This window comes from Stenella coeruleoalba (genome assembly GCF_951394435.1).
Source record: "Stenella coeruleoalba genome assembly, chromosome: 9".
NCBI classification, from domain to species: Eukaryota; Metazoa; Chordata; class Mammalia; order Artiodactyla; family Delphinidae; genus Stenella; species Stenella coeruleoalba.
The window spans coordinates 93,927,566-93,945,488 of NC_137155.1; the positions used below are offsets into that span (position 1 = coordinate 93,927,566).

At 43.9% G+C, this 17,923-nt stretch overlaps 1 protein-coding gene and 1 long non-coding RNA gene across 3 annotated transcripts in view; one reads left to right on the forward strand and one right to left on the reverse strand.

Annotated features, from left to right (window-relative positions):
• LOC307191167 overlaps window positions 1-17,923 on the forward strand; it is a 204,936-nt gene that overhangs the window by 139,643 nt on the left and 47,370 nt on the right. For both annotated transcript variants that reach the window (XR_013829627.1, XR_013829628.1), the window contains exon 2: window positions 4,625-4,707. This is a non-coding gene — a long non-coding RNA (uncharacterized lncRNA). The remainder of the gene's footprint in view (window positions 1-4,624; window positions 4,708-17,923) is intronic.
• The window catches only part of TCAF1 (TRPM8 channel associated factor 1), a 91,725-nt gene continuing 74,463 nt past the window's right edge, over window positions 662-17,923 (reverse strand). Inside the window, exons 3-8 of the mRNA XM_079930983.1 lie at window positions 10,806-11,797; window positions 10,429-10,526; window positions 9,240-9,453; window positions 8,661-8,900; window positions 6,822-7,159; window positions 662-4,155 (exon numbers count right to left, since the gene is read on the reverse strand). Of these exons, the coding sequence (XP_079787109.1) occupies window positions 3,901-4,155; window positions 6,822-7,159; window positions 8,661-8,900; window positions 9,240-9,453; window positions 10,429-10,526; window positions 10,806-11,797 (2,137 nt within the window). The 3' untranslated portion in view covers window positions 662-3,900. The remainder of the gene's footprint in view (window positions 4,156-6,821; window positions 7,160-8,660; window positions 8,901-9,239; window positions 9,454-10,428; window positions 10,527-10,805; window positions 11,798-17,923) is intronic.

Below are 17,923 nucleotides of genomic sequence, written 5' to 3' on the forward strand. Positions count from 1 at the left end.
TCCCCCCAAAATTGGCCCTTAGAGGCACCAAGCGGCCAAGTTTCCTTTTCTCTGTGGCATGAGACAAATGGAAAGGCAGCCTGTACTGTGACCTGAAAAACTTGTAAACATCTTACTACTTCTTTTCCCCAGTGGGAGGTCACTAATTTACACATGTCCCAAAGCATTAGGCTGGAGAAGCCTAACCAAATCTTGAATGGGCTACCACTAGTTATAAGGCTACTAATCTTTGTACCTCTTTCTTACAAGAGCTAGTGTAAATGAGAGAAAGGTAATGTTTATTTTGGGAGAATATTTCTCTGTGGTCTGGATGGCCCCAAAGGTATATTTTGGGAAGCCTCTTGGGCTTGTTCTAATAATCATTTATTTTATGAAAGTCATAAATTTAGTAAAAAGTGTTAACTAAAACTTCATATGTGTAATTGATAACGGCAGTAACTCTTTTGTATGCCAAGAATCTAAATCCATTTTAACAACGTTATGAGCTAAAGAGTAGATGAATTTGTTTCCATTCCAGTTGAAGCAAATTGATTTGGGTGGTTTTTTTCATGGATGTTAAAAGTGAAGAGCATATTGACCAATCTGTTTCTTCATGGGAAGAGTCACATGAATATGTCTTTTAAACTAAAACTAAGACAGAAACAGAGTTTGCCTCCATGGGAATAATTACACTGTTACAATTGATGGTCAGGAGCTGTAAGGTTTTCTAGGTGGCCATAAGGGGGAGACAAAGAGCAACATAGGCGACGAGGGAATGTACAATGCCAGAGATTTAGTCAAGATAGAAGATCACTTTAATTCCCTTTAGAAGTGCTTGTTATTTTATTTCAACAGTATTTGCCACAAGTATGAGGTGTTGTGGTTCCATTTAGTGTGACCAACCACTAATGCTTTAATTTTTTGAAATTAATTGTCCATTCTTCTAATAAGTCGCTGGCTATCTCGTGCTCAGGGGAGATAAGATAGAGGTATAGTCCTTTTTAATTTCCTTTAAAACTTTAAAGTAGCCATTATTACTTCCCTGAAGTATCCTATGGTGATTTCTTTCCTTAGAAAATTATCCAATTTGCTAGAAATTTCGGTATTTCAGATATTCGATCTAGTAACCTATAAGAATGCATGGGCTCCTTTGTCTAATAACAGTCTTAGACATGAGGATGGAAGTTTGGGTATCCTTAAGAATGAGCAAAGGACACTTGGATACAAGCCCTGAGGTTAAGACAAGCTTCCTCCAGGACTCCACGAAGTTGTTATTTGAAGCATAGGATCTTTAAAACCTTTCAGACTTGGTAGGGCAGGGTCTTGGTATTGAGGGATGTGTGCCTTGGATGCATGACCCTAATGGTTAAATAATTCCTGTTTGAGTAACTAGAAGTAGTCTGTTTGGTTTTTAGTAGTTTTTATGTGGTCATTTGTGACGCAGTAGCCATACCCATAGTTCCATGCGAGTAGAGCTACAGGTTGTGGCAGACCCAGTAACATAGTGTACGGTAGTATATAGTGTGCTGGCTAAAGTGTGGGTCCTGAGTCCAGCTTCCAGGGACAGAAATGTGGTTTCACCACTTGCTACCTCTGTATCTCTGCTTCTTTCTCTGAAAAATGGAGACAGTCATAGTACTTATTCCATAGGACTGTTGTGAGGATAAACAAATAAAAAGCACTTATAACAGTTCCCTGGCAAATGGCATTCACCAGACCTGCACAGACATCCTTCGGAGCAAGTTTGCTCTGGAACACAGAATACTCTGAGAGTGTCACAGGTACACGCAATTAATTCTGAACTTAGAAACAAGCGGCAGAGCCACAGTCTCTCTGTAAGAGGGAGAAGGGCTCCAACTTCCACTACAGAGAATGTGGGGAAAAGTCAGGTTTTGTCTTTGTCTCTATGGCAACCTCTTAAACCCAGCATTATCCATTCATTTACTCATCCCTAGCATCACGGGTAAGAACACCAGTTCTGGAGTTGAGTTGCCTGCGTTCAAATCCTTTCTCTACCTATAGGGAAGCTAATCACATGCTGAGACAACCAGAAAATCAGGTACCAATATTTTCTTAGAGGTTAAATTTTGTATTTAATAAAAATTCAATAGTGAACATGGCATAAGTCAGAACTTTGTTGAACTTCCATTTTCTCGGTGAATTTGTTTCTAAATTGAAAATCATCCTTGGAGACAAGCTCTACAGTTTTTTCATTGCTGTGGGCTTCAGTCAAGCCCCGACTCTTTCTCTTATTAGCTTTGTGACTTCAGAAGCTATTTAATATCCTTAAGTGTTCACTTTCTCGTCTATGAAATGGGATAATAATATCCGTAAGATAACTCATAGGAAATACCTCACACGATGTCTGGGACATAAAGACTGTTCATTATGTGTTAGGTGTCTTTACTTTTCTTTCAATTAACAAATATTTACTGAGTACTTTTCATGTGAAAAGCACCTGACGAAGGACACTAGTGAAATAAAAGGAAATTATCCTAGAATTGGGAGAAGGATGTGCTGATGGGTTTCAGAAAAAGACATTCCCTAGGTTAGTTCTCCACCTGAGGAGTCTCTCTGTTCTCAACAAAGCTAATGGAATGATATTGAAAACAACAAAAATACGGTTTAAAAGCAAGCTAGAGGAAAATGGGTAGATGTACACCCATTAATCCTGAGGATGCATCTCTAATTGGAATGCCACCCAGCCAAAGAGCCGGGATGGGTTGGAATGAGATTATGAGAAAGCTTGGGGATGCTGGTTTGTGGGGTAATAAGTGAGTGTGGGTTAATTCGGTCTGCTGCACTCAGGAATCCTGTTCCATTGGAGCCTGTCCTGGCCATGGCCCTCTCAGCACAGTAGCTGTCGATAACTGACAGTGCCTTGATTCCAAGGTGACCAGAGGAGTCAGACACCTGTTTTGTACTAAGATCCAATGGGCTTATGGAGTTGGTAGGGCTGCTGGAATGATTTTTTCCTTTGGTCGAAGCAAATGTACTCGAAGATGAAACTAACCAAGAAGACCCAACCCCAATAGCTTTGTAACCTCCAGTTTGAGTTCATACCACATTCTTGGGCTTAGGTTATACCCAAGAATCTTTCCAGAGGCAGAAGAAAGGACACATAGGATGGGCTAGGATCGTGAGGACTATCACTGATACCATGTCTGGGAACAGCACTGGTGTTCACTGAATACTCTCACACAAGACTGAATGCTGACCTCAGGGAGGCTGACTCTGAAGGGAGATTCAGTTTTCAGGTTGTCCACATGAAAGTGGGCAGACAGGCTACTGTGGGGCCTGGTGAAAGCTGAAGAGCTCCCTTATGTGCGTCTGCAGGTTGTGTTCAAAGACGTTCACCATCATCAAACAATAGATTTTTATCCCATGTCATGGATAAGAATCCAGATGCAGACGGAGTTCAGTGATTTTCCGTAGAACCAAAGCTGGTTCAGGGCTCTCTCCATCATACCAGCCTGTCTCGCTTGCTGTTAGAAAGCTTCTCAAAGCAGAAGTTAAGAGCTTTGTTCAGGGCTGGCTGGGGTGAGGGAGTGATACCAGATTATAATGGAATCCATGGTCTTTAGAACTACCGGTCATAAATAGAAGCAAAGAGCCTGCAGAAACTCAAGATGCCAAGACGAAACATCCTCTTCTGGAGGATGAGGATGGTGAAGCAAGGCTCTTGATGAGAGCAAGAGCACCAGCAGAGAAACAATAAAAGAAGCACAGCAGCCTGAGAAGGTTGGTCCCATTGTGTCTTAGGACCTTAAAGGCCTTCCTGAGGAAGGAAGTAGGAAGTAGGAGGTAGGAAGGAAGTAGGAAGTAGGATTCAGGCTCAGGGTACACTAGGCAAGAAAGAGGGTGGCAGAGTTGGTGAGTGATCACCCCCGTCCCACACACACACCCCTTCGTGCGCATCTTCTAGTCCGCAGTCTGGATGTACATCTGCATGGGGTTTTCCTGCCACTCAGGCAGACAGGCCAGGCTCGCAGCCACTTCCTTCTGGACAGGCCAGCCCCAGGCCTCAAAGAAAGGAGCCAGGTTCTTCTGTACCCTTTCAGAGAACTTCTTCACCCACAGATTCATCTTGCCAGTGTTGTCTTTGGGGATGCCAGAGAGGGTCTGGTACTCAGCAAAGAGCTGGGTGAATGGCTCCCATCCAAAGGCCTCCTGGAGCTGGAAGAGAAGGAAGGGGCAGGATGAGGTACAAGTTTGTGAAAATACCTGCAACATGCGTGTTCATGAGTGCATCTCATTTCTGGTGATTTCTTCCCCTTAATCATTCACTAGCTTCATTTCTCTGCTTGCCCTTATCTCCCCATCTCAACCCTGCACATAAACACAATCTTATTGGCTCATTCCACTTCTTGGCCACAAACTCTGTACCCCCTGAATGTAGTAGGGGACTACATGAAGACCCTAATGGGTGAAAAGAGGTAAATACTCAATAAATGACAGTTATCATTATTATCCCTATTTTAAAAAATTATATCCCCAGTTCCTAAGTGTTTCCCAGGCATCAGACAGGTTTGAGCCTGACTGAGATGGGGATTTTGGGAGCCAAAATCTGGGCACTTCCGACACCTTCCAGACAGAATAAAACCTTCCAGACAGAATAAAACCCTTGTTTTTTTCTCTTTTTCAGCCGTCTCAGAGCTGTGACTATTTTCAAGGCTACTGTTTTTCTCTGTGGAACACTGCCTTTGGGACAAAACAAGGAAGAAGCAGGTATGTCACAAGGGGCTCAAAATGAGAGTGACTCATACTTTACAGGGAACAGCCCACCTGAAAGCCATGGGCAGGAGACTCTTTTCAAGATTATAGAGATTTAGAATTAGCCGGGATCTTGAGGTTTCCGAGACCACCCCCTTTTGTGGAGGAGAATCCTCTGACTCTGAGGGGTAAAAGCCCGAGGACAGATGGCATTTGGATCAGCCTCCCTCTGCTCTCACTGTTGTGCTCTCACTGCTCATCTGCTCTCACTGCTTGGCCTTTGACAATCGTCCTGCTCATCTCTCTTAATTAGTACTCAACAAATTAAACATTTATCACACACATAACATTAAAAAATGTCTACAATGTGCCGGGTATTTCACTAGGCAAAATGATTAAGGCTCTTGTTTATCTGGAGGTCACTGGTCAATGGGAGAGACAGACGTGTAAGTAAACAAATTACAAAAAAAGTTGGCTTGTCAAGCAGATGATGTCGGGAGAAGAGGACAAGAGAGCTGAATTTTGACAGGTGACTTGACAGGTAACAGACAAGGTGTTCAAGCACGTTGCAGCTGCAGGAAGGAAACGTGAGGAGGTATAGGAACGAAAACAGCAAGATGTGTTCATAGCGGGAAGCAGCTCGGTAAACTGCAGGATAATTATGGAGACGGGAAATTGGGAGATGGAGATGGAGGTGTTGGCCAAAGCCTGATGATAAAGGGCCTTCTGCACCCAGCTAAGCAGCTTCCATTGTATTCTGTGTGTGAAGGAGAACACTTGACGAGCTTAAACATGGAATATTCAGATTATTTTGGAAGTGGTGTGGAAGATGGATTATAGGTGGTTGAAGCAAGATGCTGGAAAAACTGAGGAGGCTTGTAAAACTGAAGAGAGTCCTGAGGATCTATGCTAAGGCAACAGCAGGAGGAATGATGGTGAGCAGACCTCCCACAGGTGAAGAAAACAGAAGGTATCTCTCTGTCCTGGGACCAAGTCTCAGGCTTCGAGGTGAGGGGTCTCCCTCCCTTGCAAATATCATTGCAAAATGATATTCATGGTGAGTGGGTCAGTAGGTAGGGTGGAATTAGGGCTTTGCCTTACACTTCAGTGGCAACTACCATGTAAGGTCCCTTTCCCTGTAGACCCTCAGACTGGCTCTAGGAGAATCCTGAGCTGATGCTACACAGTTATCTCATTGACTGGGGTTGTCGCACACTCGCTCTTCAGAAAATGAGTGAAAAAAGAAAAAAAAATCAAAGGGAGGGTTCAGAAGTGCAAAAGCCTGGGCTTGTCATTAGCTCCTGATTTTAGGTTCTGGGTCCATCATTTAAATGTGTGACATTGGACAGGATGCTTAAACTCTCTAACTCAGTATGTGCCTATAAAAAGTGGGCAATACCCACTATCTAAAGACTCATGGTAGACAGTATAGGAGATCTGATATGGGGAGTGGCTTTGACAACTTGAAAATATAAAAATTCAAAGCAGGATGGGGGAGGGGAAAGGGATTTATGCTTATTTTATAGGAAATCGACTCACTTTGGGACTTCGGTGTTCTTCTATTGGGTTGGTTATTTACTTATTCATTCTAAAGACATTTTGGGTTCAAATGGGTGATGGAAATATGAGAATCTCGTTGACAGATTTACCTCCTAAGAGGCCTTCTTGTAATGGAGTTGCCCCTAACACATCACTGTAATTATGAAGGGATGCAACACTCACCTGACGCATAAAACTAAGGTGAGGGAAAACGAAGCAAAGCAAAACGATCGCCATTTCCAAGGCACCTACTTGGGGACAAGGGACGGACGAGTGAGTGGGAGCGCTGTGACTCAGAGCTTCTGCTCTTGACCGATATACCCAGAGACTACATTCTCTGCTTCTTTTCTTTTCACAGTATTTTTCATTTCCTCTTACATATCATCACAAAACCACAGTACGTGAGTGGGACAGGCATCATTATCTCCATCTTAGAGATGTATGACCTGAGAAGCACCGCCATGCAGCCAGGGGAGGTGGTGGGCCCAGGCTGATGGGGGTGGTGAAGGAGTTGGAGAGCTCCTGGGATCCAGGATGCTACACGACTGAGGGTCTAGTGGCCCGCATCTCCCTGAATTTCTGTTCAGTACCTTTAGATACGTTTCCAGAGCTGTCCACACATTCCAGTCGTTCAGGGGCGCTCCCTTTCCCAGGTGTGTTTTGATCCTTTTCTCTCGTTCTGGAGGGCTCAGAGCTGGGTGGGCCTGAGCCCTGGGGATGTGCAGGACCGTCTCATGCACATAGACTGACCAGAGGTTACAGGTGGCCTCGGTGGTGTGTGGGGGGAACTCCCACCCGTGCCGCTGCTGGTTGTGGCCCAGCTCGTGGATGGCTCCCCACAGACCTCTGCTTCTCATGCCCATCTCACTGATGAGCTCCTGCACCGACTGCAGGTGGCACATGATAGGGTATCCTGAGTGCATCCAGCCTGGGAACGCAAAAGGAAGAGTGAGGCATGGTGGGCGTGGTCCACCCAAACCCATCTCCCTTCATTCCTCTCCATGGTGTATTTTTTTCTCGCCATCCTGGCTGCCACCATAATTCCAGAATCTCCATGCTGATTGGAAAGCAGATGCTTTCTTTGACTTGGTCTGAAAAGTCCCGACCCTTCTTCCCGGCCTCCACACTGGAGTTATGCCTCGCCTTCTCTCTGGCCCCCCAGATGTTAACACTTTATATAGTCATTCTCACTATAATTCAGTGCTTCCTTTTGTGTGAGTTTTCTTTGCATGTGAGTCTGCAACATTAGGTCCCGTGTCTGAATTTGAGATCCCTGAGGCTAGGGCAGTGCCGTTCCTTCTCCTGTGTACGCTACTGTTGGCCAGAGTTATACTTTTTAACAGTGAAAATCTTGTAGTTTTTTGAAGATTAGAAAACAGGTCCAGAGGAATTTTGCACATGTTGGAACCAGATTTCCGTGTTTGTTTTTTTTTTTTTTTTAAAGATGGCCTTCTTTCCTGTAAACCACCGAATACTTAACATAAACCTCTTTACTCTCTCTTTTCATTGCCAACACGTTTGAAGGAGATATTTTTGTTTTAAACTCTCCTTGAAACAACGCTCACTGCCATCTTGAACTCCTGGTACCAATTTTTCTGAGACTGTTCTCCCTCCTGTGAAATCTTACGCTTTAGATGAACATGATTTACCTTTTCACATGTAAACATCTTTTCATCTCCATCAAAGTCCATGTCTTGAACATCTTTTTTTCCCTTACTTTACTGGTAAAATTATGCCTTACACATATTGGACATTTAAAAAGGGCAAAATAGATGTCAGCAGAAGGAAGGAAATAAAGATCAGACAGGGAATAAATAGAGATTAAAAAAACAATAGAAAAGATCAATAAAACCGACAGCCGGTTTTTTGAAAGGATAAACAAAATCAACAAACCCTGGCCAGGCTCACAAGAAGAAAAGAGAGGGGACTCCAATAAACAAAATAATAAATGAAAGAGGAGAAATAACAACTGATACCACAGAGATACAGAAAATCACAAGAGGATACTATGAACATATGCCAACAAATTGGACAACATAGAGGAAATGGATGAATTTCTAGAAACACACAGCCTGCCCAAATTGAGTCAAGAAAAAACAGATAATTTGAACAGACCAATTGCTAGAAGTGAAATAGAACCTGTAATTTAAAAAACTCCCTACAAACAAAAGTCCAGGACTGGATGGCTTCACAGGGAAATTCTACCAAACATACAAAGCAGAACTTATACCAATCCTTCTCAAACTCTTCCAAAAGACGGAAGAAGATAGAACACTCCCAAAGCCATTCTATGAAGCCGCCATCACCCTGATACCAGAACCAGACAAAGACACTACAAAAAATAAAAATAAAAAACTGCAGGCCAAAAAAAGGCAAAATAATAAATAAATGGTGTCCACAGACTAGGAGCATCCCTCTGGAGCACCCACCGGCTGAGATCTGCACATCAGCAACAATCCTCTCTGGACGGAGGAAAGGAAAGGGCTGGGCTGCCAGCCTGGCTATAGCCCGCATCATCTCATCCCAGAGGTGGAGTAAAGATTCAGGGTCCTCCAGGGCCTGGAGGTCTGCAGTTGGCACCGTCAAGGTGATGTTGTCTGTTGCCAGCTCTCCCCAGGGAGCTGTGCTCTCCTGGATACGCCTCTTCCACTCCTCCAGGGATGTCTTACCTGGGAATAAAGGGCATGGAACCTGTCACCCACTTCCTCAACTTTCCTTGAGCTGAAAAACACAACTGGAACTCCAGGAGGAGGACAGTGAAATGATGAACTACTATCATGTGGGTCTATGTGCTGTGAAGTGAAGGACAGGCCCCCAGACCCTTCCCTCTGTTCTGCCCAGAAGTCTCCATGGACACAGGGAGTCCCTCATCTCCTCCCTCCACTGGCACCTCAGACAGTCCCTCCTCCTTCTGTCCACCAATCCTCTTCCCTCCCCTCCTTCAACCAGCCCATCAACACCACAGCACCCCCGGCTCTCCCACTCCCCTCCACGTTCAGTCCACTCACCCAGCCTGTAATATGGGGCAGGCACAGCCCTCTTGATGGTGACGGACACGGGGCCCAGTTTACTGCCCTTGGGCACGATGACATAGAGAAGGCCGCCCCAGAGGCAGGAGACCGACAGTTTGGTCCTATCCATGCAGCACTGGTGAGTTACCACAGGGGCTCGAGACAGCTTGCTGGCACTCGTCAAGTCATCGGTGTGGCAGCCAATCTGTACCTGGAGAGGCGATTCCACCATGTGTGCTGTGGGTGTGGTGCTGTGTGGATGGAGGGTATTAAACAACTCTAGCTTCCCCTTTCCACGAGCAGTGCGTGCAGACCCGTGAGCTTGTAGCACTCCAAAAACCATATGGACTGAAAGGTCCGCAGAATCATTTTTCTAGGGATTTAAGCAGCTGCACAATGGACCACGATCAGGCAGACCAGGCATAACCCCGAGGCTGATATTGACTAGGGTCCGTGGTGCCTCTGTACCAGGCAGAACCTGGGCTCTCGCTCCAGGGTTCAAGTCCCTGACGTGATTCCGATGCTGGGAATGAGGCAGAGGGAATCTTCATTTGCCCTTTGTGCACAGACAGGAGGCCTATCCAGAGGCAGTGGGATATGGGGTGACGGGGGAGAACTGGTTCTGTCTTCCCCCTTTGTCTCAGCCTCCTCTCCTGGTCAGGTAGATGGAGTGCATTTTGTCTGGAGTCCTGTGACTGCTTTTCTTAGGTTTAATGTAAGTGAGCTCGAGAAAGGAGACTAACCCAAAAGAGACCCTTACTGTGGTAGGAAGTGACCCTCAAAATCGAGGCAGGAAGAATTTTACTTCTGCATGACGGCCTATTTTTGTGAGTGACAGGGTTAAGTACACCCTTCAGCGATCAGGGTGAAGAGGTGAAACCCAGAAAGGCCGCGTTGGAGAAATGAGTGAGGTTCCGAATATGTAACAGGCGCTCCTTCGCCTCATAGCCCTGTCGGGAGGTGGAAACCTGAGGGCTTGTGTTTGAGGACTGGATCTGATGTTAGGAGCTCTGGCATCTTCAGTCACTCCCTTAGGCTCCGTGAAACTTAGCTGTTTCGTCTGTGAAATCTGTAACGTGGGCAGAACCAGAACAATGCCTTCCTGCACTCCTGGAAGAAGTGTCGCGAGCTGGATGAGAATGAAGCTCTGTGGCTCTGAGATGTGGCAGTGGCGTTCTGGCCTTACCTTCAGGCCAGCAAAAACTGCAGCTTCAGACAAGGAGACTTCTGCATTTTGTCCATTTGGGAGGTAGAGCCCTGTACTCACCCAGGAATCACCGCTGCCTGACAAAAGCCATAGGAAAGGCTGAGTTATTCCCCCACCTGACTCCACCCCACCTGGAACCTCACAGCCCCTCCCAGAGGTGCAGCCCTGCCCTGCGCACCTTATCTCATCCATGCTTCTTGCATCCATCCCACCTAATCCCTGAGCAGAACCCCAACCCCCGTCTCCTGGGAAGAAGTACCTGTTAGAGAATGGAGCTGGCCTACCTGAGCTTCAGCACCTGCAATGTCCTGCAAATCTCGCTAGCCCCACCTTCCCCCAGGTCCCTCATTCTGTACCTGGGTTGCTTCCATCAATCTCCACTGTGATGGCGTGTTCTGAGGGGTACGAACTGGAGCTGCAAGACCAGGTTCCAAGCCCCTGTGCCAGCTGAGAGCAGTCTGTGCCGGAGCGTGCCAGCTCCGTGGCCAGGCAGAGCAGTGCAGCCTCATAGGAGTCACTGGCAACTGGCTTTTCCCTGCTCACAGCTGGGAGGCCTGACACATGCAGCATCTTCCTCAGGAGCCGGTGCAAGGAAGCATAAGCAGGGACCCCCTCTGCAGGGATCTGCAGGAAGCTTGCTGCATCTGCTCCCAGTTTGGCCAGCCAACTCTTTTCCAGGTTCCCACCCCCGCGGTTCACGATAAGCTGGAATTCAGACAGTGCCTTGCGGAAGTGGTAGCTCTGCTTCTCAGGGTTAGGGACAGGGAAACAGCCTGGCTCCAGAGTCCGAGCTAGGATACTGAGGCCAAAGCAGTTGAGTATGACGTTACCAGGGAAACTAGCCAAAGTGGAGCGGCCGGGGTTCTGGGAGGCCCACCACCAGGCCTGGCCCCCGATCAGCAAGCCCCCCCCCTCAGCCACAAACTCCTGCAGCTGCTTAGCCTCCTTGTCACTGTAAGCCACACAGCAGTAGACACTCAAGTCAGCAGTCAGACGGGGCTCCAGACTGCACTCCAGGCCGTGTTCTGACAGCAGGGCACACAGATTTTTTAGACGTGTGTTCACCCCAACTTTGCGCATCTGGCCTCTGGCCAGCCAGCGCACAGCATTGAGCAAAAAGGGCCCCATCTTGGGCGTACAGAGCATGCCCTCGTGGGCAGCCAGAACCACGCGGCCCCGGCCATAGCGGGCAGCTGCCAGGAAGCAGCCAAGAGAAGCGTCTAAGCCCAGGGGGAAGGCCAGGGCCCCATGCACCAGCAGCTGCGAGGGGAGTCCCCCTGTTTTGATGTCCAGCTCTGAGATCCCTTCCAGGAGCTCCTGCTGATCCTGCCCGAGATCCTCCCCAAACCTGGAAAAGAGACAAAGGAAAAGGAACAAAGGGGCTACAGTCAGTGAGTGAACCACTGAAATGAGCTCACTGAATAGAGCAATCTGTGTGGGTACAGAGATACACAGTTCATGCCAATCTTCTTCTTCTCGCTAAGATTTGAGATTTGAATCACTCGTGTGACTCGCTTTATTGCAGTGGTCTGGAGCTGAACTCGCAGTATCTCCGAAGTCTGCCTGTTACTAAACATACAAATGAATTGTTAGAAAAATGGATCTGTTATTCTTAGAGAAAGTAGTCCTACTTAGACATTTTTCAGAGTAACATTTCTGTAAAAGAAGGCAGTAAAAATCAAATCCCCCTCTCCACGTGCTAGCACTGATCTAGGAACATGTTACATGTAAACTATTTAATACTACACTTGAAGATTTATACAAACTCACTCTTTAAAAATTGTCACTGAGGTGATTCTAATGTGCAGCGCAGAAGGACAGCCACTGCAGGCCACCTTCTCCAACTCTGAAGGCACTCCAGCCATGTGGCTGACAGGGTCTTGGTGCTCCGGCCAGGTGTCAGGCCTGAGCCTCTGAGGTGGGAGAGCTGAATTCAGGATATTGGTCCACCAGAGACCTTCTGGCCCCATGTAATATCTGGGAGAGCTCTCCCAGAGATCTCCTCCGTCTCAGTGCTAAGACCCAGCTCCACTCAATGACCAGCAAGCTCCAGTGCTGGACACCCCATGCCAAACACCTAGCAAAAAGGAACACAACCCCACTCATTAGCAGAGAGGCTGCCTAAAATCATACTAAGTTCACAGACACCCCAAAACACACCACCGGATGCGGTTCTGCCCACCAGAAAGTCAGGATCCAACTGCATGCACCAGAAGACAGGCACCAGTTCCCACCACCAGGAAGCCTACACAAGCCACTAAACCAACCTTACCCACAGGGGGCAGACACCAAAAAAAAAAAATGGGAATTACGAACATGCAGCCTGCGAAAAGGAGACCCCAAACACAGTAAGTTAAGCAAAATGAGAAGACAGAGACCTATGCAGCAAATGAAGGAGCAGGGTAAAAACCCACCAGACCAAACAAATGAAGAGGAAATAGGCAGCCGACTTGAAAAAGAATTCAGAATAATGATAGTAAAGATGATCCAAAATCTTGGTAATAGAATGGAGATAATACAAGAAATATTTAACAAGGACCTAGAAGAACTAAAGAGCAAACAAACAATGATGAACAACACAATAAATGAAATAAAAAATTCTCTAGAAGGAATCAATAGCAGAATAATTGAGGCAGAAGAACGGAGAAGTGACCTGGAAGATAAAATAGTGGAAATAACTACAGCAGAGCAGAATAAAGAAAAAAGAATGAAAAGAATTGAGGATTGTCTCAGAGACCTCGGGGACAACATTAAATGTACCAACATTCGAATTACAGGGGTCCCAGAAAAGAAGACAAAAAGAAAGGGACTAAGAAAATATTTGAAAAGATTATAGTTGAAAACTTCTCAAACATGGGAAAGGAAATAGTCAAGTCCAGGAAACACAGAGAGTCCCATACAGGATAAATCCAAGGAGAAACATGCCAAGACACATATTAATCAAACTATCAAAAATTAAATACAAAGAACAAATACTAAAAGCAGCAAGGGAAAAGCAACAAATAACATACAAATGAATCTCCATTTAACAGCTGATCTTTCAGCAGAAACTCTGCAAGCCAGGATGGAGTGGTAGGACATATTTAAAGTGATGATGGAGAAAAACCTACAACCAAGATTACTCTACCCAGCAAGGATCTCACTCAGATTTGACGGAGAAGTTAAAACCTTTACAGACAAGCAAAAGCTAAGAGAATTCTGCACCAACAAACCAGTTTTACAACAAATGCTAAAGGAACTTCTCTACGCAGGAAACACAAGACAAGGAAAAGACCTACAATAACAAACCCAAAACAATTAAGAAAATGGTAGTAGGAACATACATATCGATAATTACCTTAAATGTAAATGGACTAAATGCTCAAACCAAAAGACCTAGACTGGCTGAATGGATACAAAAACAAGACCCATATATATGTTGTCTACAAGAGCCCCACTTCAGAACTAGGGACACATACAGACTGAAACTGAGGGGATGTAAAAAGATATTCCATGCAAATGGAAATCAAAAGAAAGCTGGAGTACCAATTCTCACATCAGACAAAATAGACTTTTAAACAAAGACTATTACAAGAGACAAAGGAGGACACTACATAATGATCAAGGGATCAATCCAAGAAGAAGATATAACAATTGTAAATATTTATGCACCCAACATAGGAGCATCTTAATACATAAGGCAAATGCTAACAGCCATAAAAGGGAAAATCAACAGTAACACAATCATAGTGGGGGACTTTAACACCCCACTTTCACCAGTGGGCAGATCAACCAAAATGAAAATAAATAAGGAAACACAGGGTTTAAATGGTACATTAAACAGGATGAACTTAATTGATATTTGTAGGACATTCCATCCAAAAACAACAGAATACACATTTTTCTCAAGTGCTCATGGAACATTCCCCAGGAGAGATCATATTTTGGGTCACAAATCAAGCCGTGGTAAATTTAAGAAAATTGTAATTGTATCAAATATCTTTTCTGACCACAACGCTGTGAGACTAGATATCAGTTACAGGAAAAAAACTGTTAAAAATACAAACACATGGAGGCTAAACAATATGCTACTAAATAACCAAGAGATCACTGAAGAAATCAAAGAGGAAATTTAAAAATACCTAGAAACAAATGACAAAACACGATGGCACAAAACCTATGGGATGCAGCAAAAGCAGTTCTAACAGGGAAGTTTATAGCAATACAATCCTACCTCAAGAAACAAGAAAAATCTCAAAAAAACAACCTAAAGCAATTAGACAAAGAAGAACAACAATAAAAAAAAAAAACCCAAAGTTAGCAGAAGGAAAGAAATCATAAAGATCATATCAGAAATAAATAAAAAAGAAATGAAGGAAACGATAGCAAAGACAAATAAAACTAAAAGCTGGTTCTTTGAGAAAATAAACAAAATTGATAAACCATTAGCCAGACTCATCAAGATAAAAAGGGAGAAGACTCAAATCAACAGAATTAGAAACGAAAAAGGAGAAGTAACAACTGACACTGCAGAAATACAAAGGATCATGAGAGATTACTACAAGCAACTATATGCCAATAAAATGGACAACCTGGAAGAAATGGACAATTTCTTAGAAAAGCACAACCTTCCGAGACTGAACCAGGAAGAAATAGAAAATATGAACAGACCAATCACAAGCACTGAAATTGAAACTGTGATTAAAAACCTTCCAACGAACAAAAGCCCAGGACCAGATGTCTTCACAGGCGAATTCTATCAAACATTTAGAGAAGAGCTAACACCGATCCTTCTCAAACCCTTCCAAAATATAGCAGAGGGAGGAACACTCCCAAACGCATTCTACGAGACCGCCATCACCCTAATACCAAAACCAGACAAAAATGTTACAAAAAAAAGAAAACTACAGGCCAATATCACTGATGAACATAGATGCAAAAATCCTCAACGAAATACTAGCAAACAGAATCCAGCAGCACATTAAAAGGATCATACACCATGATCAAGTGGGGTTTATCCCAGGAATACAAGGATTCTTCAATATATGCAAATCAATCAATGTGATACACCATATTAACAAATTGCAGGATAAAAACCATATGATCATCTCAGTAGATGCAGAAAAAGCTTTTAACAAAATTAAACACCCATTTATGATAAAAACCCTCCAGAAAGTAGGCACAGAGGGAACTTACCTCAACATAATAAAGGTCATATATGACAAACCCACAGCCAACATCGTCCTCAATGGTGAAAAACTGAAACCATTTCCACTAAGATCAGGAACAAGACAAGGGTGCCCACTCTTACCACTATTATTCAGCATAGTTTTGGAAGTTTTATCCACAGTATTCAGAGTGGAAAAAGAAATAAAAGGAATCCAAATCAGAAAAGAAGAAGTAAAACTGTCACTGTTTGCAGATGACATGCTACTGTACATAAGAATCCTAAAGATGCTACCAGAAAACTACTAGATCTAATCAATGACTTTGGTAAAGTAGCAGGATACAAAGGTAATGCACAGAAATCTCTTGCATTCCTATACACTAATGATGAAAAATCTGAAAGAGAAATTAAGGAAGCACTCCCATTTATCATTGCAACAAAAAGAATAAAATATCTAGCAATAAACCTACCTAAGGAGGCAGAAAACCTGTATGCAGAAAACTATAAGACACTGATGAAAGAAATTAAAGATGATACAAATAGATGGAGAGATATGCCATGTTCTTGGATTGGAAGAATCAACAGTGTGAAAATGACTCTACTTCCCAAAGCAATCTACAGATTCAGTGCAATCCCTATCAAACTACCACTGGCATTTTTCACAGAACTAGAACAAACAATTGCACAGTTTGTATGGAAACACAAACGACCCCGGGTAGCCAAAGCAATCTTGAGAAAGAAAAACAGAGCTGAGGGAATCAGGCTCCCTTACTTCAGACTATACTACAAAGCTACAGTAATCAAGACAGTATGGTACTGGCACAAAAACAGAAAAATAGATCAATGGAATAGGATAGAAAGCCCAGAGGTAAACCCACGCACATATAGTCACCTTATCTTTGATAAAGGAGGCAAGGATATACAATTGAGAAAAGACAGCCTCTTCAATAAGTGGTGCTGGGAAAACTGGACAGCTACATGTAAAAGAATGAAATTAGAACACTTCCTAACACCATACACAAAAATATACTCAAAATGGATTAAAGACTTAAATATAAGGCCATACACTATAAATCTCTTAGAGGAAAACATAGGCAGACACTCTGTGACATAAATCACAGCAAGATCCTTTTTGACCCACGTCCTAGAGAAATGGTAATAAAAACGAAAACAGATGGGACCTAATGAAACTTAAAAGCTTTTGCACAGCAAAGGAAACTATAAGCAAGATGAAAAGACAACCCTCCGAATGGGAGAAAATATTTGCAAGTGAAGCAACTGACAAAGGATTTATCTCCAAAATATACAAGCAGCTCATGCAGCTCAGTTCAAAAAAACAAACAACCCAACCCCAAATGGGCAGACGACATAAACAGATATTTCTTCAAAGAAGATACACAGATTGCCAACAAACACATGAAAGGATGCTCAACATCACTAATCATGAGAGACATGGAAATCAAAACTACAATGAGGTATCACCTCACACCAGTCAGAATGGCCAGCGTCAAAAAATCTACAAACAATAAATGCTGGAGAGGGTGTGGAGAAAAGGGAACCCTCTTGCACTGTTGGTGGGAATGTAAATTGATACAGCCACTATGGAGAACAGTACGGAGGTTCCTTAAAAAACTATAACTAGAACTACCATATGACCCAGCAGTCCCACTACTGGGCATATACCCTGAGAAAAGCATAATTCAAAAAGAGTCATGTACCACAATATTCATTGCAGCACTATTTACAATAGCCAGGACATGGAAGCAACCTAAGTGTCTATCGACAGATGAATGGATAAAGAAGATGTGGCATGTATATACAATGGAATATTACTCAACCATAAAAAGAAACGAAATTGAGTTATTTGTAGTCAGGTGGACGGACCTAGAGTCTGTTACACAGAGTGAAGTAAGTCAGAAAAAGAAAAACAAATACCATATGCTAACACATATATATGGAATCTTAAAAAAAAAAAAGTGGTTCTGAAGAACCTAGCGGTAGGACAGGAATAAAGTCGCAGATGTAGAGAATGCACTTGAGGACACGGGGAGTGGGAAGGGAAAGCTGAAACGAAGTGAGAGAGTGGCATGGACATACATACACTACCAAATGTAAAATAGCTAGCTAGTGGGAAGCAGCTGCATTTCATGGGAGATCAGCTCGATGTTTTGTGACCACCTAGAGGGGTGGGATAGGGAGGGTGGGAGGGAGACGCAAGAGGGAGGGGATATGGGGATATATGTATACGTATAGCTGATTCACTTTGTCATATAGCAGCAACTAACACAACAATGTAAAGCAATTATACTCCAATAAAGATGTTAAAAT